Source organism: Sphaeramia orbicularis, unplaced genomic scaffold (assembly GCF_902148855.1).
Source record: "Sphaeramia orbicularis unplaced genomic scaffold, fSphaOr1.1, whole genome shotgun sequence".
Taxonomy (NCBI): domain Eukaryota; kingdom Metazoa; phylum Chordata; class Actinopteri; order Kurtiformes; family Apogonidae; genus Sphaeramia; species Sphaeramia orbicularis.
Window position 1 is genome coordinate 251,654 of NW_021941588.1, and position 23,695 is coordinate 275,348.

At 39.3% G+C, this 23,695-nt stretch overlaps 1 protein-coding gene and 1 long non-coding RNA gene across 2 annotated transcripts in view; one reads left to right on the forward strand and one right to left on the reverse strand.

The window, feature by feature from the left end:
• The window catches only part of LOC115416301 (uncharacterized), a 26,107-nt gene extending 2,961 nt beyond the window's left edge, over positions 1 to 23,146 (forward strand). Inside the window, exons 2-4 of the long non-coding RNA XR_003934941.1 lie at positions 15,479 to 15,533; positions 16,583 to 16,587; positions 22,974 to 23,146. This is a non-coding gene — a long non-coding RNA (uncharacterized LOC115416301). The remainder of the gene's footprint in view (positions 1 to 15,478; positions 15,534 to 16,582; positions 16,588 to 22,973) is intronic.
• Positions 13,909 to 23,695, reverse strand: part of LOC115416299 (thyroid hormone receptor alpha-like) — a 54,413-nt gene continuing 44,626 nt past the window's right edge. The window contains 3 exon segments of the mRNA XM_030130051.1: positions 13,909 to 14,189; positions 16,030 to 16,288; positions 20,537 to 20,683. Coding sequence (XP_029985911.1) covers positions 13,939 to 14,189; positions 16,030 to 16,288; positions 20,537 to 20,683 — 657 coding nt within the window. The 3' untranslated portion in view covers positions 13,909 to 13,938.

The following is a 23,695-nucleotide window of genomic DNA, read 5'->3' on the forward strand; positions in this document are numbered from 1 at the left end:
CAGAGACTATAAGCATTTTTTTTTTTTAAACTAAAATTCACCCAAGTCTAACTTTCAGGAAAAATGGTGGAAAACTCATCAAGCCACCATTTTTCTAAACAAAAACAAGATGGCAGTCTCTGTCTTCCTTCCACCTCTGTTGGGTCTGTATGTATGGAAGTCAATCTGTCTCATCACATTTTGAATTATAAAAGACATTAAATTTGTAGCACTGAATTTTTTTTGCACTGAAATTAAGTATCAGATTTTTTTGCACCTGAAATTTTTTAATTCTAAATTCATGATCATAGTTGAATTCAGATACAAAAAATTCAGATACTTAATTTCAGTGCAAAAAAAATTCAGTGCTACAAATTTAATGTCTTTGATAATTGAAAATCTGATGAGACAGATTGACTTCCATATGTATTTACCAACTGTTGCTTGACACTGAGAACCCTCCTTCCTTAAATCTGGCACAAAGCAGGACACTGAGGTATGAAGAGTTGGAGAAAGGTCTTTTTTTTTTTGGTTTTTGTATATATATATATATATATATATATATATATATATATATATATATATATGTTTTTTTGTTTTTTTTTTTCCTTGTGTCTTTCTTTACACTTTTATTTGTGTACAGTGAGGCCTTTTCCCCGACTACAGTAATATTCTTGCCACAACATGATTAACGGATGGCAGATTTATACATCGCAGAATAAACACTGGTCTCGGGTCAGATTATTACGATTTTTTTTTTTTTAAATCAGTACATGATGTTTCTTTTTTTATTTGACCCAGATCAGGAGTAAGAGCAAATACCCAGTTTAAGCAAGTGATACAGCCCAAGCAACTGTGAAAACGAGGTCCAGGTTCGTTCAGTTTCAGTTCAGCTAAACCATGGGGTGGCTTTGGAAACTGGATTCATGGACGAGCAGTACGCCGACAGAAAGAAGCTGAAGAAACAGGACGCATTCCAGCCGCTGGCACCGCCGCTGACGCCCAGGGACTGCAATTAGCAGAAGGCAGGATGTGGCCTAAGGGGGTCTGACAAACAAACACCCCCCAAAACTACTCTGACCTATGAACATGCCTCGTATAAATATCTTTGGAAACAGATACGGCATCAGTTATTTGCTAATTCAGTTAAAACCGATTCTATGACGATAATACGATCGAGTAGTGATGTTTGGATTTATAAAATGGATAGTTCGTCCGACAGCTCATTCACTGCAAAGTTACTGTTAGATTTGGAAAAAAATGTGGATTTAATGATAGCTATTGCTACCAAATATCTGTTGGGAACCAGATTTCCTCTACTCAGATGCAAAAACATCACTTCCCCGATTCATTATTTTTATGTTTGAAAGTAATTTACATGAACGTGAAGGAGGTTAAAGGACAATAAATAGAAATGCTGCCTTTGGTTTTAATGTTACAAATCAAATATATCCCAGATAGCAAAATCAATATGGCTTAAATCTGGCCCAAAACTAGCATGCCATTTTGGCAAAGTTCTGGATGTATGGGCCTTAAATGGCCCAAAATAGGCAAGCCAAAATCAAAGCAGAAGGAAGCCAAAATTCACCCAAAATGAATTGCGCACTTCCAAAATATAGCCATAATTGTCCCAGAAAAGCCCCAAATCCCCAGAATCCAGCCAAAAAGTAGCCAAAAGTGACCCAAAGAGAGGCCAGAAACAAGCCAAAAGGAGGCCAAAATTCACCCCAAATTTGTGTTGATCATGCTTTTAAAATGAAGTGGGTTTTCTTCTGGGTAGAAATTCCCAGTCTTTGTGCAGTGTTTTGGTTTTACAGAAATATGCCAAACACAACCAAAACACATCTGTATGTGGAATCAGATGTTGGTGCTCTTTAGTCAGTCTTCTGTCTTGCCATAAACATGCCATACCATCCCTGTACTGGATCCTGCTCTTTGCCCAGTCTGTAGTTCAGCACACATATACCAGAACTCAGACACATACTGCTGGAGCCTCCACATCTGGTCTGGAGAACCTGAATCAGAACCTGAATCAGACCACAGTTCAGACTAAAGGTTTTCAGAATGACAAAAGAAAGACAAAAATACCAAATGTATGCCATAATACTGACAAAAGATTTGCTATCTGGGATATACTTTATTTTTCCTTCCCAAATCAAATCAAATTAGCTAATGTTAGCTGAGGAGCTAAATTTAGCTAATGATAGTTCACAATCAACAAGCGAATTTTACCCAGTTAGCAAAGTGGAGGAATAAGAAGTGCTCTTTTATGTGACTATCTATATGACAGCTGTTGAAAATCATCTATTTCTATTCTCCACATGATAATAATTAAATCTGGAATACTGATGACTTCCTGGTGCACTGTAAAAAAAAAAAAAAAAAAAAAAATCTGTAATTTAACAGAATTTTCACTGTTTATTTTACAGATTGTTCCTGTATTTTTAAGATATAGGAAAATATCAATGAAAAGACAAAAAGACTGTGATTTTACATGTCAAATGGAAAATAACATGAAAAAACTGTAACTGTGAAGAACCACAAAATTTACTTTTTTTTTTTTCACAGAAAAATACAGTTAAAATACATTTACAAATGTATCATAATTTCACAAATATTTCTTTTCTATTTCTGAGATTAAACTGTTAATTTAAAGTTTAATACTGTAATATTAAAATTACTGACAGTTAATAGTAACAGAAGTATTTGTTCTGTCAGTTGAACCAGACTTGTTTGTTCATTGACAAATATCTTGTGTAATTAAAGGAGGTTTCACAACAAAAATGTTGAATAAATGTGTTTTTGTGAATGTATAACATGTATAAGCACTGATAAACTGTCCAAATACAGTTTTTATCAGTGGAATGGACAACTGAGTCTCACTGAAAATTATTTATATATATATTTATAGGGAATTGGATTGTTTTAATACATGTAAATATTCTGTATTAAACATTAAAAAGTAAAGTAAAATCTCAAGTAAAGTTAGGGCAAAAAACTCTATTTTAATTCTGGAAAATTACCATATTTTTTATGAGATGGTTATTTAACAGTATTTTTTGGCACCCCTGCTGAAGGCGTATTACTGTTTTTTTTTTGTTTTTGTTTTTTTTTTACAGTGTGACAGGAAGTAGGTAGAACGTTAGCATAGGTATAAAACAAATAAGGTGTTTTTTTTTTTTTTTAAAGGGTTGAGTTGTGGCATCAATCAGTTTTCTATTTGGATCATTTTATGTCCAGATGGAAGTGTGTGTTGGAGAAAGTAAAGGAAACGCCGGGTCTCAACTGATCGTTTAAATATTTCACGTAACTCAAAACAGGCGGGAAACAGAAAAGTCCAAAATCCAAGTTTTAAAACTTCTGGAGATGTGAAAATAACTTCTGTAAAATCAAGTTTAAATCCAATGGCAGGCATGTTGAACTAAAATATGTACATTATTAAAAATGATCAACAAAAATGAGCTAAAATGCTTGAGGAGCACTGATGCTAACGATGCTAATGATGCTAATGCTAGAAATGGTGTGTTCCAAAAGGCATCTTAATGTGACCTCTATGAATGCGTAAAAACCTGTTATTAAAAGAGCTGAATAAGGCAACTAATGTGGTTTAATTGTATGTGTAACTGTGGAATAGCTCTGTTTTAGCGGCAGATACATGCTAACGTATTCAACCGGCTGAACTAAAGGTGAACTGAACCGTGACCCTTTAGAGAATATTTGTGCACTAGCTACTACTGCACCAACGATGGTCTTCAAAGTGCATATACAGCCATTTTCTCACAGTAAAGCATCAACACACATAGACAGACATTCACTTACCAAGAAACTTAGATGCAAAGTTTTAACGACAAAAGGTAATTACCATTTAAAAAAAAAAAAACTTTTTTTTTTCTCTCTCTCTCCGGGACAGAGTCACTTCTTTTCTCGCTTTACATCACTCAAGATTTTCAGTCCTCACACACACATCGGCCTTTTTTTTTTTTTTGTTCCAAACACAATATATTAAAAACAACTCATCAGTAGCAGTCTGTCTTACAGCCGGAATTTTAATCCCTCCTGCCAAATGAACTCATCCGCCCGAGAAACGAGCAGAACAACCGACACTTGGTTCACAAAGAAAGCAATATCAACAACATCAAAAACAACGAGTGCGGGACTTCACTCTTTGTGTCTCGATTCGTACAATTTCAGTATTTTACATTCCACGTGTGGATAAAATTCCTGCAGGGATTGTCGTCTTTCTCCACCCATAAAAGAGTGCTTTCTGTGTAAGAAACGGTGAAAATGGAGGGTGGAAAAGAGGAGGGAGAGGAGGTTGGAATGGGGACGGAGTGGAAAGGACAAGGGGGTGTCGACGTACAGATGAGTTTCCCTGGGTAAGTTTATCTGTTTAGTAAAAATAGTCGAGGTTATCTGCGAAAAAACAAGTGGTATGAGGAGCTGGGACTGGTCTGGAGTGGACGTCCATGTGGATAGTTCTGTGCCATGACCTTAGCATCAACTTCACATTTAGTTAGTTTATTGTAAACGTTAGCATTAAAAAGTTAATCCTAACTTTAGGCCCAATCCCAGTTCACCCCGTGGCCCCTCCCCCCTTGGCCCCCCCCCCTTTAAACCTCATTCTGAGGGGTAGCGGTTAAAATGGTCTGACCCTTCCAGACACACGTCGACGTCACTATAAACCAAAGTTACTATCGTCACTGAAAACTAACAAAATGACGAAAACTACAATTGTAAAAACACTTTTGTTAACTGAAATAAATAAAAACTGTAATTAAAAGAAAAAAACATAACTAACTGAAACTGTATTGTGTGTTTACAAAACTAACTAAAATGGATAAAAATTATGGATAAAATTCCCTTTGTTTTCATCTTTGTCAACGTCAGATTGATTTGAAAGCGATTTATTTTGCTCTAGTGATTTTAACTAGCAGCACCATCAAGGTTCTAATAGTGTTGGATTGTTACCTCCGCCAGGAGGTATTGTGATCAGTTTGCTTTGTGTGCGTTTGTTTGTTTGTTTGTTAGCAAGATAACTCAAAAAGTTAAGGACGGATTTTCATGAAATTTTCAGTAAATGTTGATACTGACACAAGGAAGAAATGATTAAATTTTGGTGGTGATCGGGGGGGCTTGGCAGAGGTCTGCATTCTCAGTGTTTTTCTTGTTCATTCTAGTTTAGTTTTATTTAGTTTTGACTTTTTTTTTCTCTAATTCAGTTCATTTTAATTCATTTTTAGAGCAGGTTTGATAGTTACCTCCGCCGGCAGGTATTGTGATCATTTTGCTTTGTTTGTTTGTTTGTTTGTTTGTTCTCATCTTCAGTGTAAAACTCTTCCCCCCATCTTTCCCAGATCTTCCCCACAGATAGGCCTAGGCCCTGGGACCAACCCAGTCCATTTTGGTCCCAGTAGGACAAAGTTCAAGGTCACAGCAAGGTCACAACATCTACAGTTTTCCATCTGTCATCACTGAGACATTTTACAAAATTCATAAAAAAATTCCAATCGACTCTGATTCTCCTCCAGTTGGATCCACCTGTAGCTTAGAACAGTCTCTTGTATGTGGAACTAAATTGTCCACATCCACTGTGGAATGTGGACTCTGTGGACATTTACACTGAACACTGAAAATCCCATTTCCCACACATTTAAAATTAGAACTCAACTAATATTGATGTGAATTGAATCTAATTGGACAGACACATGACTGGGACCAGATTCAACTGTTTCTGCTGTATGGAACAACCTGGAAACTGTGGAATTTAAACAGACAGAGTGGATCCACACATGCACAGAGTTCAGGCTGAAGGAGGAGCTGTGAGTTCTGAACACTGGTTTTTATTAGTTTTCATTATTTTCTAAATGCTTAATTGTAGTTTAGTTGGAGCTCAGTGGTCTCTTTTCTCTTCTTCTCTGTCGTCGTATTCAAATCAATCCCAGACAGGACTCTGCTGCTTTAGTCTCCATGTTTCCAGGTAGAGTGGGGACCAGAAGACGACTGGAAACCACAAGTGACGGACCAAAAAGTGTCGTATGGTGCTGCTAGCTAAAATTGCTAAAGCAAAATAAATCGCTTTCGTATCAATCCAACATTGACAAAGATGAAAACGAAAGGAATTTTATGCGTAATTTTTATCCGTTTTAGTTAGTTTTGTAAACACACAATACAGTTTCAGTTATCATTCTTTTCTTTTAATTATAGTTTTTTTTTAAATTTCAGTCAACGAAAATGTTTTTACAATTCTAGTTTTTGTTATTTTCGTTAGTTTTCGATAATAACTTTGTTCACGTGTACGTGCAGAACGGAGGGGGAGGGGCCAAGTGGGGTGAAAGTGGATTGGGCCTGAGTGTTAATGGGACAAACAGACAGAAAAACAGTGAGAGGAAACATTTCTGTGGTCGTTGTGTACAAACAGACTAGTACGGAACATTTATCTGTACGTTCACAGAGCCAGGCTGTGGGCGTCTGCATCACCTACCAGGCTACGTCCAGACGGTACATTTGGATGACGTTAAATTTAGGAAAAGAAGACGAGGAAGAAGCAGGTGTGAGTGTTTGTCCTGGTGTCTGAAACGTGGTGTGGACGTACAATGAGGTCTGGACTTGTGTCTGTCTCTGTTTATGCTGGTGCGACTAATCATGGCTGAAGGCAGTGCGCTCTGTGGTGCTGGTGTGGCTTTGTTTTTTTTTTTTTTTTTTTTTTTTTTTTTTATTTCCCGTCGTTAAAGAGGATTTCTCTGGTGATCATTTGGCTGAGAGACAGACAGACAGACGGACGGACGGACGGACGGACAGAGGCTGTGATGCTGGCTCAAATCTGAAACCTGATCTCTGCTTGGACGTCTCAGTCTCAGCATGTTCCTGCTCAACGTATTTATTTCTTTATTTATTTGTGCTATATGATGAGCTCTAGGGGTCTGGAGGTGGAGCCACTGCTCTGTAGTGACCACCGTAAGGCAAACGAACATCATAAAGCACCGTGACATCAACTGAAAACAACGCACAAGTCCATGCACGGTCAGCGGAGTGGGTACCAGGGCCCAGGGTCACAGCACAAGGGCCTTTAACCCACCTAGGTCAAATGTTTGAGTAGAGTTGGAATTTATTACAATTTTGATTTTATATACTTAATATTTGGAACCAATATTCACTTTTAAAGTCTTTGAAAAGGTTCATTAAGCACCTGTGTGTTATTTATGCAATAAATTATATACACTTTTCAAATTGGATTTTATATTTTTTGTGTGTTTTTTGTCCTTTTGTGTTGATATAGTAGGTTAAAGTGAAAAAAATAATAGACAGGTGATATAGATGAAGTTGTGCTGAAAAAGAAGATACTAAACATGGGTATAGTAAACATTTGTTTCTATAGTATATAAAGACAAAACCTAAAGAACTCAAAAACAGCCAAAATAGACTCAGACCACTGAGGGTTCAGATGCTGCAGCTCTTTCATCATTCACATTTTCAGTTCTAGTTTGTTCAGGTTTAATTGTCAGCCTTGTAAATCACAGCTGGACTGACTGGACATAACCTGACCAAGGAAAATTCAATTCATTTCAGCCAAAAAATGTCTCTGTTTTGAAAGTCTGGGGTCACCACTAATGTGTGATGGTAAAATGGGGTCAGGAGCTAAAAAAGGTTGGAAACCACGGTGTTAGAACGTTGGTCTTGTTGGTACTTCCCTGGGCCCTGGCCGACCGCTCCGCTGAGGTTCATGAAAAACGGAGCAGTAATGTTAGCATAATCCTACTGACGAACAGTCACAGGTGAACGTAGAAGCCTGTGAGCAGAGGAGAACGTTCCTGTCCTTCATGTGGGTGAACAGAGTTTGGACACTTCCTGCTACAGGTCCGACAGATTCTGGGTCAGATTTGAGCCGGCCCAGTTAAGTTCAGCTGATGGTAGCTGTAATGCCACATACAATAACCATATCTATGGATTTTATTATGTGATAAATCTATGATTCTATATGCAGTGTGGTGTATATTAGTATGACCAACCTGTGTGAGGCACATTAGCACATCAGAATTACTAAGCCTGCAGTTCCCTGTCGGAGCCATGGCCTGGTCAGCATGGCTTTCATTCACAGTGATAGTGAGCAGAGTATGGAACCCACACAGTGCACCGACAAATGGCAGCTGGCAAACTGGACCGCTTCATCATCCTATTGCTGTGTGTGTACTGCTGCTGCTGCTGCTTTATATATATATATATATATATATATATATATATATATATATATATATATATATATATATATATATATATATATATATATGTGTATAGATCTATGAATCCCTGTATAATCGGTTCTATTTCAGTACCCTGCAACGTAAATCAGTAACACTGAGACGGCTGAAGGCGCCTAAAAGGCGGGGTCACAGTCCACGGTGGGTCTGTGATGTCATCAGAGGTCGACATAAAGGACTGTGTGTGTGCTCTTGCAGACAGAGATTCTGTTTCCAGAGTATTGTTAAGACTGTTCAAAAACAGGCAGGAACGGGAAAGATGTGGGAGAAAGGGAGAAAGGGGGCGGGGTCTGGGCTACTTAGGGATACAGACATTGTGGTTTTAGTGCAACAGAAAAAAACCTGATAGTTACTTGTAGTGGATGGCAGTTTGGGATATGGTAGGTGGAGCTTAAAGGTGCGGCAGACTTTCATGAGCAGATTTTCCTCAGATCTGTCCATCCTCAGTCGTACCCTCAGTGTCAGGAATCTGTTCGTCTGTCTGACATTCCTCACCTGAATCTCTTGCATTACGGTGAACAGTTTCTTAGTTCCATCCACCAGAAACAAAACGTGTATTTACATTCAGAACGGGAAGGGAACTAAGGAATCTGAGGAATTTTGTCATGACGTGCATTGTGGGAAACGGAGGTTCGTGCAGCCACCTGACAGCAGCGGCTGCTAAAGACACGACACAGAAATGCCACCGCTACTGCTCCCTTTCCCACAATGCACGTCGTGACAAAATTCCTCAGATGCCTGAGTTCCCTTCCAGCTCTGATTGTAAACACATGGTTTGTTTGTGGTGGATGGAACTAAGAAACTGTTCACCATGAGGAAGAGATTCAGCTGAGGAATGACAGACAGACGAACAGACGAATGAAACTGAGGACATGACTTAGGATGGACAGATCTGAGGAAAAACTGCTCATGAAAGTCTGCCGCACCTTTAATCAGCAGTGTTGAACTCATGTCGTTCGTTTCTTCTGGGATAGGGCAGGCGTTCACAACGTCTTTGAAATCACTTAGTGTTCATTTCTGCTGCACCGGTGAGGGAGGGAGGTTCTGCCAGGAAGGACAAGTCTGTGGTCCTGAGGTGATCCGCCCTCGATCCGCCTCGCCCCCTCCCCCTCCTTCCGGGCCGGTATCCACAGGCCAATACTGCTGACTCAACGCTGTTTGTTTCATGCACCTCCCAGTCACCACCACAACAGTCGGTGGGCCCGACCCTAGAGGGCCACATGGCTTCCACTGGAGTCCCAGGTCCAAGTGCCCTGATGCCAACCTTTAAGTTCAATCGGCACAATGAAAAGTCACTAAATACCCCCCCACCCACCGTTGGCCTTATTGTCATTTCAGCTTCACCCCCCGACCAAAAAAAAAGAAAAAAAGAAAAAAAAAAAACAGATTCCAGAGTGGCTGTTGGTCCCACATGGTGTGTGATTCCAAAACTTGACAAAAAAAAGGAGAGAAAAATAAACCGTCTGCCAGGTGAGCTGTGGATGCACGGCCCAGTATGACGGGTCCATGTTGGCAACTGGGCTGTACTTTGTGTACATACGTACATATATGTATATTTATATATATATTTCTCTCTTAAATAGATCTCTCTATGCTGTGCATGCATGTGAGTGTGTTGCAGACAGAGGGACGACTGCTGGGACATGGACACGGTGAGGTAGAATCTGTTGGTTCTGCTTCTGGGACTTGAATGGGTTCAGCCTGCAGAGGTAAGTGACAGGCCCCTCCCACCTCCACCTGCCGGCGCTGAACTACGACTAAGACAGCGGGGGGAGGTGAGGAGGCGGGGCTTATGGAGCCATACACACACACACACACACGGAGACAGGAAGTGAGGATAAGGACGAGATGACGAACTGAACAGCTGAGGTAATCCATCCAAAAACAACAAACAGGTGTGTGTGTGTGTGTGTGTGTGTGTGTGCGTGTGTTGTGTGTGTGTGAGTGTGTGTGTGTGTGTGTGTGTGTGTGTGTGTGTGAGTGTGTGAGAGGTAATGAAAATAAGAGGTATGTGTCTGAGAGGTATTCTAGTAACAGATACTGTATATTTGTATATTCATATATTGTTTTTAGTGAGCTGACGGCTAATGTTGTAAGTTATATAAATTCATACATTTTCTTAAAGATCTGAGCTTTTTCATAACGATAAATGACACTCTGCAGTTTTAAAAAGTAGTGGAAACACCTCTGTTGCCTTTAGATCACAGGTGTCAAACATGCATCCCAGGGGCCAAATCCGGCCCACCAAAGGGTCCAGTCCGGCCCACCGAAGGGTCCAGTCCGGCCCACCGAAGGGTCCAGTCCGGCCCACCAAAGGGTCCAGTCCGGCCCACCGAAGGGTCCAGTCCGGCCCTGGGGATGAATTTGTGAAATGCAAAAATTACTCTAAGATATTAACAATCCTTTTAGTTCAGGTTCCACATTCAGACCAGTTCCATCTCCAGCGGGCTGGATTCAGTAAAATATGATCATAATAACGTGCACTGTAAAAAAAAAAATCTGTAATTTAACAGAATTTTCACTGTTTATTTTACAGATTTTCCCGTATTTTAAAGATACAGGAAAATATCAATGAAATGACAAAATAAAACTTTGATTTTACATGTCAAATGTAAAATAACACGAAAAAACTGTAACTGTGAATAACCATAAAGTTTCCATTTTTTAAAAATATTTTTTTCTTTTTTTCACAGAAAAATACAGTTCAAATACATTTGCAAATGTATCGTAATTTCACAAATATTTTTTTTTCTATGTATGAGATTAAACTGTTAATTTAAAGTGTAATACTGTAAAATAAATAAATAAATAAATAACATGAGATAAAATTACTGACAAGTATTACTGACAGAACTATTAGTATTAGTTCTGTCAGTTGAACCAGACTTGTTTGTTAATTAACAAATATCTTGTGTAATTACAGGAGGTTTCACAACAAAAATGTTGAATAATGTATTTTTGTGAATGTATAACATGTATAAGCACTGATAAACTGTCCAAATACAGTTTTTATCAGTGGATTGGACAACGGAGTCTCACTGAAAATGATATGTATATATATATATATATATATATATATATATATATATATATATATATATATATATATATATATATATATATATATATATATGTATAGGGAATTGGATTGTTTTAATACATGTAAATATTCTTTATTAAACATTAAAAAGTCAAAACATATGCAAAATCTCATGTAAAGTTAGGGCAAAAAAACTGTATTTTAATTATGGAAAATTACTGTATTTTTATGAGATGTTTTTTTCTGTTATTTAACCATATTTTTTGGCACCCTTGCTGCCTGAATAATACTGTTTTTTTTTTTGTTTGTTTTTTTTTACAGTTTATTTATTTATTTATTTATTTATTTTTCCCAGTGTAAATAATGACAACTCCAAATGTTTCTCTTTGTAAATGTAAATATTTTCAAGTGTTTACACTAAAACAAAGTATAATTTCACAATAAATGTGAATAACCTGAACAAATTTGATCAATCTGAAATGTATGAAGAGAAGTCAGTACAATTTTACCAATATTCTGTCTGTTACTAATGTTTTGTGTGTTTGTAGATCCACTGTGATCTGTCAGTTATAATGTACATGTGGAAATGATAAACTGAGGCAGAATATTGTTCAAATTACACTGATTTTTTCAGTTTGTTCATGTTATTCACATGTTTGAAAGGATAGTTTGTAGACGTAAACCTGTTCATAATGTAAATCAACTTTTTTTGTCGCTCTTAAACACAGAGAAAAGTTTGGAGTTGACATTATTTCAATATTATTCTGTTATTATTTGACTGGTTCAGTCCACTGCAGATCTAATTTAGCTGAATGTGGAACTGAACTAACATGAGTTTGAAACCCCTGCACTAGCTGTTTCTATACAGGCCATGAGAGCTGAGGACGCTAGCATGCTAACAGCTATGTAACAGAAGACAACAAGCACGTAGTCAGACCTGGTGAAAATAACATTGGATTCAAAGACATTTGGAAGATAATATTGTCAGTATTTGGGTGAAATGTAGGTGAAAGATCCGTAAACATTTTATTGACAAAAGTCACTGACACCAGTGTGTCTGTTTACTCATACTGTTTATGCTACGTAAGCTACTCACTGCCTATTTAGCTTATGCTAATTTAGCCATGCTAGCATGCCTCCACTCACACGGCATTAGACTCAAACAGAACCAATAAAAGGCAAGTGGTTGTATTCTATTTAGATTTTTTTTTTTTTTTTTGCTCACTTGAGTATGCATTAGCACTTTAACGATACTGCATATGTTAGCACAAAAAAAAAAATACCCATAATTCCACAAAGGTAGCTAGCATTTAGATGTTTAGATGCATTTAGACTATTTTGAATAAAAAGCCAAAATATTTTAATTTAGTTAAACAAACGTGTTGTCTTAATTATTTCAGGATTTGTTTGGTGTTTTGTCTTATTTTTTATGTTTCACATTAGTATCATGTTGGACACAGGTCTAAATAGTAAAGGCTGAGTATGAAGTGTTTCCACTGTAAACGGATCCAACACTAGAGGTGAACAGAGAACTACAAACATACAAACAAACACACAAACAAACAAACAAACAAACACAGACTGTGGGTTTAACTATGACCATCCACACAGTCAGACGACAGATAATGCATTTTACAAACTATGAGGTAAAAGTGCAGGTGTGTGTGTGTGTGTGACAGATATAGATAGAGGTCAGTATGTGAAGGAGGAAAATGGAAGTAAATCTGTGTCATCACATTTGGAATTATAAAAAACATTGAATTTTTTTGCACTGAAATGAAATATCTGAATTATTATTATTTTTTTCCACTGAAATTAAGTATTTGAATTTTTTTGTACTGAAATAAAATATCTGAATTGTTTGTCCCTGAATTCAACTACGTTCATAAATTGAGAATTGATAAAATTCAGATACTTAATTTCAGTGCAAAAAATAAATTCAGTGCTACAAATTCAATGTCTTTTATAATTCAAATTCTGATGACACAGATTTACTTCCACAGAGGTAGGTCGACACTCGACGGACTGAAGGTTGGACCAAACATTTGGATTGGGGGGGTCATGGTTGTGTGTGTGTGTGTGTGTGTGTGTGGGGGGGCAGGTCCCACAGATGAACATCCAAACATCACAGTGTGTATTAGTTCAGGATGAGGGAACAGCTGATCGTCCAAACCTCTGGAGTCACAAAACAGTGGGTTTGCATATTGAATACATGGCAGTGTGTGTGTGTGTGTGTATGAGGGTGTGTGTGTGTGTGTGTGTGTGTGTGTGTATGAGGGTGTGTGTGTGTGTGTGTGTGTGTGTGTATGAGGGTGTGTATGAGGGTGTGTGTGTGTGTGTGTATGAGGGTGTGTATGAGGGTGTGTGTGTGTGTGTGTATGAGGGTGTGTATGAGGGTGTGTGTGTGTGTGTGTGTATGAGGGTGTGTATGAGGGTGTGTGTGTGTGTGTGTGTGTGTGTACCTCTCCTAACTGTGTTTCTTTCTGGTTTTCATGTGTATGCTGGTGGCAGGTTTAAAAAAAAAAAAAAAAAAAAAAACCTAACAAAAAAACTTACAAAACAAAAGAAAAACAATCAGATTTTCGTCTTCTCTCCCTCCTCCAAATGTTGTATTCCTCCAAAAAAACTACCCACATGTCTGCTCTTCTTCTTCTCCTCCTTTGTTTAAACCTCCTGGTCCTCGAACACCTCCAGGAACAGCGGGGGGAACAGTTCGTTGGGACACTCCACCTTCATGTGCAGGAAGCGGCTGGCGTGGCAGGCTCCGATCATGCGCAGGTCCGTCACCTTCATCAGCAGTTTGGGCCAGAAGTGCGGAATGTTGTGCTTTCTGTAGTTGATGTAGTGTTCGAAGGCCAGCAGGTAGGCCTCCTGGCACTGCTCGATCTTCTCCACGCTGTTCAGCCCCGAACGGTCTGCAGACACCCACAACGACAAACAGTTAGAGAGGACGCTCCGACACACACACACACTGAGAAAAGTCTAAACCTGACCTCCTGGATTTGTCTCATGTCTGTTCCAAATATGTGATCCGACTTCAGATCCGACAGAATCACCTCCAGAGGAACTGGACACTGAGACAGAAGAACTGATGTACAGACAACAGATCTGGAACATCTGACTGACACTGACCTGAACAACAGCAGTTTGTTTTTTGTTTTTTTCTCAGTTCAAGATTTTTTTTTTTTTTTTTTGCTCAACTCTACTTTTTTTATCTTACCAGCCAACAGGCCGTAAGCTATGGTCGTCATGCAGCGTCCAGCGTTGTCGTCTGTTGTCGTTCATCATCGTTGTCATCGATTGTCGTCTGTCGTCCGTTACAAAAATTTAAATTGTCTTTTTCTCTGAAACTACAATTCCGATTGACTTCAAACTTGGTCTACAGCTTCTTTATGATGATGTCAACAAAAGTTAGTGAAATTATTTGGATCCGGATCTGATTCTGGATTTGGTGCAACTTTGAAAAATGTTCCCATTATAACAGATAGGAAGTGGATTGATCCAATAAATCAGTATCAATGATATCAAGTGTGAATTTGAATTTTTGACAGATCTGATTGAATATGAGCAAAACATGGACTATTTCTGTAATAGAATAAATACACAGAACTGGGGCAGAATAAATGGATCTGGATACATTTCCCAAAGCTTTGAATTTGGCCGCTAAGATACAGGGCCATTGGTCCGATTTTTTTTTTTTTTTAATTGAATTTTTTTGTCTTGATTCAAGATTTTTTTTTTTTTTTGCTTAATTGAAGATTTTTTTGTTCAATTCAAGATCCATCCATTCATTTTCTTCCGCTTTATCTGGGCCGGGTCGCGGGGGTAACAGTCTAAGCAGGGACGCCCAGACTTCCTTCTCCTCAGACTCCTCCCTCTCCTCAGACTCCTCCCTCTCCTCTGACTCCTCCCTGTCCTGAGACTCCTCCCTCTCCTCAGACTCCTCCTCCCGGTGGGACATGCCCAGAACACCTCCCCAGGGATGAGTCCAGGAGGATCAGACCCAGATGTCTAATCCACCTCAGCTGGTTCCTCTGGACGTGGAGGAGCAGTGGCTCTACTCTGAGCTCCTCCCTCTTGACTGAGCTCCGCCCCCTATCCCTAATGATGGACCCACCCACCCATACGGAGGAAACTCATTTAAACCGTTTGTTTCTGGGATCTTGTCTAGCAAAAAAAACTTCCAGTGGATCCAGGTAAGCAGCTGTTGTTCAGGTCAGTGTCAGTCAGATGTTCCAGATCTGTTGTCTGTACATCAGGTCTTCTGTCTCAGTGTCCAGTTCCTCTGGAGGTGATTCTGTCGGATCTGAAGTCTGATCAGATACTTGGACTAAAAATGAGACAAATACACTTGGACAGATTTAGATTTTGGCAGTGTATTATCTTATCTTATCTTATCTTATCTTATCTTATCTTGTGTGTCTGGGATGGCCTCCTCCAGACCCTCACAGGACATTACACAACTGTTGTGACTAATACATAAACCTGCACTGACTGGACTGAATCCAACATGATGGTGGAGTTCAGCTTCAGTGTGAAAACAGGTGGAGTTCAGCTTCAGTGTGAAAATAGGTGGAGTTCAGCTTCAGTGTGAAAATAGGTGGAGTTCAGCTTCAGTGTGAAAACAGGTGGAGTTCAGCTTCAGTGTGAAAACAGGTGGAGTTCAGCTTCAGTGTGAAAATAGGTGGAGTTCAGCTTCAGTGTGAACTCATGCACATGCAGAAGAACGCCTGCTTTGTGTTTGTTGTTTCGAACCTGAGCTCATGAGCAGCACGGCCTGCATCAGCGCCACTTCTGAGTCGTCCAGGTTGAACTGGGCCAGGCTCTTGCCCAGGTCAAAGATGGCGTCCGACACCACGCCCAAGCCGCCGTTTTTCAGCTGCTCGCGCTTCACCGCCATCTCACCGCTGAGCGTCAGCGTTTCGCTCTCTGGATCGTAGCGGACGGCGGCCCTCAGCGACATGATTTCCATGCAGCAGCCTTTCAGCAAGATGATCTGATCTTCACAAGGCAGCTGGAACACAAACAAAGCACAGGAACCACGAACATTTAAATATACGAGCTGTCCGGGATCCATGAGCACCGAGTATAATCTACATTCCAGTGGAGTTTAAACGTGTGGGTGGGTTCGTGAACAGTCAGGTCACATGTTTCCTGTTTGGACCCAACCCCGTAAAAACAAACCTGTAGCCCACAGGTGTCAAACATATGGCCCGGGGACCAAATCTGGCCCACCAAAGGGTCCAGTCCGGCCCTGGGATGAATTTGTGAAATGTAAAAATTACACTGAAGTTATTAATTCTTTTAGTTCAGGTTCCACATTCAGACCAATTCAATCTAAACTGGGCGGGACCAGTCAAATACTATCATAATAACATAGAAATAATGACAACTACAATTTTTTCTCTTGGTAAATGTAAATATTTTCATGTATTTACACTACAAAAAAAGTATAATTTCACAAAAAAACATGAATAACCTGAACAAACATGAACAACCTGAAATGTCTGAAGAGAAGTAAATACAATGTTAACAATACTAGCGGCATTGTACCCGTGGTGTCATTGTACGATAGTGCCCTCCAGTGGTGCAACAGCAGCATTGCACCCATATGCCCTCCTGTGCTGCAACATCAGGACATACATCGCACATACGACACAGAACGTCCATTATAGTAGGATTCTGTCTGTTATTTAAAATGTTTTGTGTGTTTGTAGATCCACTGTGATCTGTCAGTTATAATGAACATGTGGAAATGATAAACTGAGGCAGAGTAGTGTTCAAATTACACTGATTATTTCCGTTTGTTCATGTTATTCCCATTGTTTGAAAGGATAGTTTGTAGATGTAAACCTGTTCATAATGTAAATGTACTTTTTTCACTCTAAAACATAGAGAAAAGTTTGGAGTTGACATTATTTCTATATTATTCTGTTCTTATTTTTCTGGTTGGGTCCACTGCAGATCCAATTTAACTGAATGTGGAACTGAACTAACAGGAGTTTGACAGTCCTGGTTTAGAATCTGCTCAATAAAAGTGAGGTAACTATTTGCACTCATTTTGGTTTGAGTAGATTTAAACCCATATTTGGAGTCAAATGTGACTAAATGTAACTTTAACAGCAATAACACACAAAAAGAAATGAGGTCAAATCCACCGAACACATTCCAATAGATTACACAACAAATTACTCCTAAAAAGTGAGTAATATGTTCATGTACTTAATTTAAGGCAGGGAGTATCAATCTAAATATTGATAATATCCATACTACAGTGTGTGTGTGTTGGTATTGGATCGATACTAGTGTGATGACATCAATACTTCTGTTGCACTTTCTCTTCTATACGTCCAATAAAACACCTCAAATTCCTCTGAGCACCTCTCTGTTTCTCTCCCTCTCTCTCTCTCTCTCTCTCCCGCTCCCATTCTCTCTCTACATCTCTCTCTCTCTCCCTCTGTCCTTCTCTCTCTCTCCCCCTCTTTCTCTTCCTATTTTTCTCTCTCCCCCCTCTCTCTCTATCCTTCTCTCTCTTTCCTTCTCTCTCTCTGTCTCCCCCTCTCACTCTCTCTCTCCCTCTCTGTCTCCCCCCCCCTCCCTCTCTCTCTGTTTCCCTCTCTCTCTCTCTCTGTCTCTGACTCTCTCTCTCGTAAATAGTTCATATTTTTTTTCTCTGTTCAGGTCTTTTTGTTTTTCTTTCTTTGTCCAGTAGATGTCAGTGGTGTGACTCTGACTTTCTTCACTTGTTTAAACTTTTTCTTTCTTTCTTTCTTTCTTTCTTGGACACATGTTCAAAGGTCATCAGTGTTCACTTTTCTTTGGTGAACACAGTCCCAGGTTTGACTGAACATTCATTCAGTGCATTTACACCAGTAGGAGGAGGAAAAACAGCAGTTACAGGTGGACTGGAACACAGCATTAGTTTGACTTTTTTTCCTCAAATTTAGTTGGTTTTAATGAATTTTTCAAGCAGGTTTGCTAGTTTTTATTAGTTTTCATTTTCTTGTAAGTGCTTAGTTTTAGTTTAGTTTTATTTTTTCATATCTTCACCGTTGTATTCACAGAATCCCAAACAGGACTCTGCTGTTGTTTTTTAGTCTCCATGTTTCCAGGTAGAGTGGGGACCAGAAGACGACTCTAAACTAGTGACGAGAAGTGACAGACCTTGAAGCACCATATGGAGCCGCTAGCTAAATTGCTTGAGCGAAATAAATCGATTTCGTATCAATCTGACATCGACAAAGACAAATTTTATCTATAATTTTTATATGTTTTAGTTAGTTTTGTAAACACACAATACAGTTTCAGTTTGTTGTTGTTTTTTCTTTTAATTATAGTTTTTATTTATTTCAGTTAATGAAAATGTTTTTTAAATTCTAGTTTTCGTCATTTCGTTAGTTTTTGTTAACGATAATAACCTGGGTGTGGACTCGGCAGACAGCAGTAAGCAGACTCTGGAGGTGTGGTCGGTCGTCTCTATATCTTTTCATATGTAAAAATAAATGAGCTTTGTGTTTTAACCCAAATTGTGTCCAGAGTGCTAGAATCCTTCCATGACACACCAGTACATGTGAGGTTTTCCTACTGAGAAAGTCCTTTGTGAGAACATCTACATATGAAACAGAACAGAACAGGACAGCAGCGTCCACAGAAACTGTACATGCCAAAAATGTACCATAATGACACAGTAAAGACCTGAAAAGATCCATGTTGTCTTCAACTACCACATACAGACACTGATCATACACTGCAGTCAGCAGCCCACATAAAGCCAAATGATCCTTAAGCTGCTACTGTTCATGTCATTGGGTGACTCAGGCATGAGTCCAGACATGTAGTCTGCTCAAGGGAGTAGGGTGGATTCTGACATTGGTGTGGACACTAAAGGGCTCCAAGGCAGCACTTCTGAAAGATGAGGTTTTTCTCCATTTGTAATCATAATTTCAAGTTGTGTAGAGCTGATCAAACAAGCAAATAATAATTGTCAGGAAAAGAATTCAGTAACTGACATGTTTATAATGCATATCTGAATACAGTAACTGAGTACAGTTACTGCCTGAGGAAAAAAAGGCTTTTACTTTCAATTAGTACATGTAATTTATTCCCCACAAACATGGATGTATAAAATCACATCTAGAATCTGAAGTTTTATTGTGTTTCCCCACAAATAAACTTTTGCTCTCTGCCACACAAAACTATGAAATTAAGTAAAAATAACTTTTAAAAAGTTTCTCTTTGGCATTAAATATTGTCTTTTATTCAATATGTGTATTGTTTATTTGCACATCCATAACTAATCCCAGACATAATAAAACAGTACAGATGCAGTTAGAGGCAGAAAGTCTCAAAGGGCTTCTGTTAAAGCCTCCACCTCATAAATGCATCAACATGATAAAAGTTATGAGACTTCTATAGTCTATACACGTTCAGAATTCATTTAAAAAAGACTATATTATATAAAGCTATATAGAGTCTTTTTATCAATATATATCAATGCGATAGCATAATTGATTTCCTTCAGTATTTCTTAAAGGACATCTGTGATGTGCTTTTTCCAAGAACAAACTGAACTGCTGAGCCTGTACAGTTCTATACCCTTGAAGGAACTTACACTTTAACTCCTACAGAAGTGTCTTATGTCCAGTTTTCTTCTCTTCCACATCCTTCAAATCCTAATTACTGAGCACACAGGCACAGATGCACACATGCACGCACACAAACAGACACACATACAAATGTAAATGGACATGACTCCACTGATTTAAACTCCGTCTAGCTGACGTGACCCAGGCAGAAGAACAGTCCAAACCTGTTGAACACTTCCACTGGCTGTTGTCTCACATACACATGCACTGACGCCTGTCCGCTCCAACCAGCATGTTGGAAGGAACTTTTACAAGCAGATGGAGTGACAGCGGGGACGGCCAATCACATGTACGTTAGCGGCAGAGCCAATCAGAGAGTGAGATTTAGGTTACAAGTGGGACTTGTAGTAGAGACTGACTGTTAACCCTTTGTGTGCCGTAATCATTGACTACAGACAGCGGTTTTAACAGTAGGGACAACGCAGTAGTGGCTGGATATTGGTAGGGACGTGTCCCTAGCGTCCCCATGCAACTCTACGGCCCTGAGTTAGCTTATTCACCTACATCTGGACCAAGGATACTTAGAGAAACAGGAAAACAAGCCCCAGCAGAACATTCAGAGCTCAAGCAGTACAGATACAATCGAACAGAACAGCATCAGAATAAGCAGAACCTACCTCTGAGAACATGGGCAGTTTCTTGGCAAAGTCGACGACTCGCGTGATGGCGGGGGTCATGATCTTGGTGAACTCACTGAAGGCCTCCAAGTCCACCTTGTCTCCGTCTGAAGTGGGCATCATAGGACCCTGTCCGATGTCATCGGGCTAGAAAAGACAGCACACCCCCCCCCCCCCCCCCCTCTGGTAAATGTCACAAGAAAAGCCTGATATTTGAGTGAGTTTCAGAGACGCCTGCCGGCAGCGGTTGAACTTCGAGTTAATACACTGACCTTTGATTAGGCACTTCATGCACGGACACAGGAAGTTAAGAAAATTTTATCTACAGACGGCGCAAGAAATGAAACTGAAAAATCAACGTTCTTTTCAAAGTTTACAGACTCTTAAGAGCACAGAATTGTAACAGCCTGGAACCAATTTCCAAACCTGTGGTCACTGTACTGATAACAGAGTCAATTAACTGAGGTAGTTCCAGGGCTGGGCCGGAGCCAGCGCTTCATCTCAGACCACTTCTTTAGGTTGTGACAGTCAAAGAACCAGTTCTCTGCCGGGAGAATTGGTTCCACAGAGGCTCCAACACATGGCTGATCTAAAACCAAGAGGTACTGAGAAGAAGTTCCAGTTCCGACATGAGACTGAAGAAGCAGCGGAAGAAGGAAAAAGTCTCTGTCACTCTGTAATGTAACAGAACGTACCATTAAACAGGACTGACATAAGTGTGTTCTTGACACGGTACCATATGGGGTAGCAGCTAATGGGATTACCTCTGTACCTCCTCAACTATCAACTGTTAAGGAAATTTTTGTCTACTGCTGGTGAATAATGAAATAGAGACCTCTGCCGGCCGACAAGATTTTATTTCTTTACAAAGAAAGGTCAGTTCTACACACGAGCAGCGATTGTGAAGAAAAGACAAAGAGCCTCTCATAAGATCCACCTTTTATTATTGGGTGAATCGCATTTGTAAGTGACACCTCCAGTCTCCTCAAAGGGCCTTTGGATTGAATGATGAGCTCAAGGTTTAACAATCAGTCACCTTTTGTTACTTTGCAAGAAAATTTACACACACAGTAGGGGGATTTGGGTAAGATATGGGAAAGTTAGCATGCAGTGGGGAAGGGTATTCAGGAAAGAATACGGGAACAAAGAAGGGAATCCGATAAAGAAGTTAAAATTCCATTACACAGCAGAATTTGCTAACATGATCTTGAGGAAGAACCAAAAATAATCCTGCATTTTGGAGTTTAGTTTTGTACCAACGGCGTACATTGGCTCCTCGGACTAAAGTGCACAGACCTACACCATGACCATGATCTGATGATGGTCTCTGTGGTTCTGGTGTGGTTCTGGTGTGGTTCTGGTGTGGTTCTGGTGTGGTTCTGGTGTGGCTCTGGTGCTCAGTGTCATAGAAGGTTTGCAAATATCCTTTATCCTCTGAAAACAAACTGGGTCCAAGTTCTGCACTGGTACTATGCCCATTTGGAGTTCAACTTGTGGACCTTCTAAGAACAAATTCCTCAGATTAATGCAGACTGGGTGCTACTTGCATTAGTTTCTTTTCTTTTCTTTTTTTCTTTTTTTTTTTTTTTTAATCAGAGGTCGGTGTTTCTCCAGTAGTGGCTAGTTCCCAACTACAGCAGAAAAGCCTAAATGTGTTTCCAGGTGTCGATGTGACAATGTTTTGTTTTTTTTTTCTTTTCTCTTGCTGTTTATGATGTGCAAATAAATAAAAATAATAAATGAATGAATAATACACACAGACTCACTTATTTAACCCTTTTAAACCAGGTTCTGAGACCTCTATTTAAACAACATATCAACACTTTCCTTATAAATCTGTTGTATGTGACCCCATATGTGGACGCTATCGTTAATCATCCACCCACTTTTTGCAGGAAAGCCTTTGTTTTTTTGTTTTTTTTTAAAGTTACATTAAGAAGAACGTGTTATCTTCTTCTTCTTTTTTTTTTTAATAAGTACTTCATGTTCATGATACTACAGGTTTATAAGGTACTTTACAAAAACACCCAATGTATCAAATGTGAAAGAAAAATCTATCATAAACAAAATGACACGGCAAACCTGACCTGGACCGGATCTGGAACCTGAGCTGGACCTGAGCTGGACCTGATCTGCCTTAGCGGAGGTCTGTGCTCTCCAAGTGCTTTCATGTTCATGTTTATGGAAGGACATTTTTTGCTTAATTCAAGTTTTTTTTTCTTAATTTATTTTTTATTTTTTTTGCTTAATTCAACTTTTTTCTTTGCTTAATCCAATTATTATTATTATTATTATTATTATTATTATTATTATTATTATTATTTACTATAATTATTTTTTTTCTTAATTGAAATTTTTTTTGCTCGAATTAAGCAAAAGAAAAAAAAAACTCTTCCAGTGGACCCAGGTAAGCTGCTGTTGTTCAGATCAGTGTAAGTCAGATGTTCCAGATCTCTTGTCTGTAAATCAGTTCCTCTGTCTCAGTGTCCAGTTCCTCTGGAGGTGATTCTGTCTGATTTTCAGTGTGATCAGATATTTGGAACAGAAATGAGACAAATACACTTGGACAGGTTTAGATTTTTTCCAGTGTAATGCTCATTCTAGATTCAACCCAGCCCAGATTTCTGTTCCTGTTCAGGACTGACACTGACATCTGCCACCAGAAAGAAGCTCAGCAGCACAGCAGGGACTGAATGGACAAACCCACAGAACACACGAGTGTTTGGAACACATTTCTAGAATATGGGACAGTTTAGGACAGTTTAGGACAGTTTAGGACAGTTTAGGACAGATGGACCAAAGGGACTAGTGCTGATGTGTTGAGAACAGATAGTTTCAGTGCTGAGCTCTGATAGGTTGTGTCATCTGTGTCACATGTTCCTAAAACGCAGACGCTGCTCTTTTCTCCTGGGCGTCCTTCACCCTAAGCAGTTTTTTTTTTTTCCTACAGAGCTTCAAAAACTGTTTTTGACTGTAAACCCGTCTGTTCCTTTATGGAAGCGTTGCCACGGTAACCGTCGTCGGACCGTTCTGTTCAGAGTAACCTTCAGCCGCACTCACATGTCCACAGCTGATGAAGACGCTGTTTCTTTTGTGTCAGAATGTCACTTCTGTCCATTTTGAAGAACATCTGGGTTCTTCTGTGAAACCTGGGTTTAT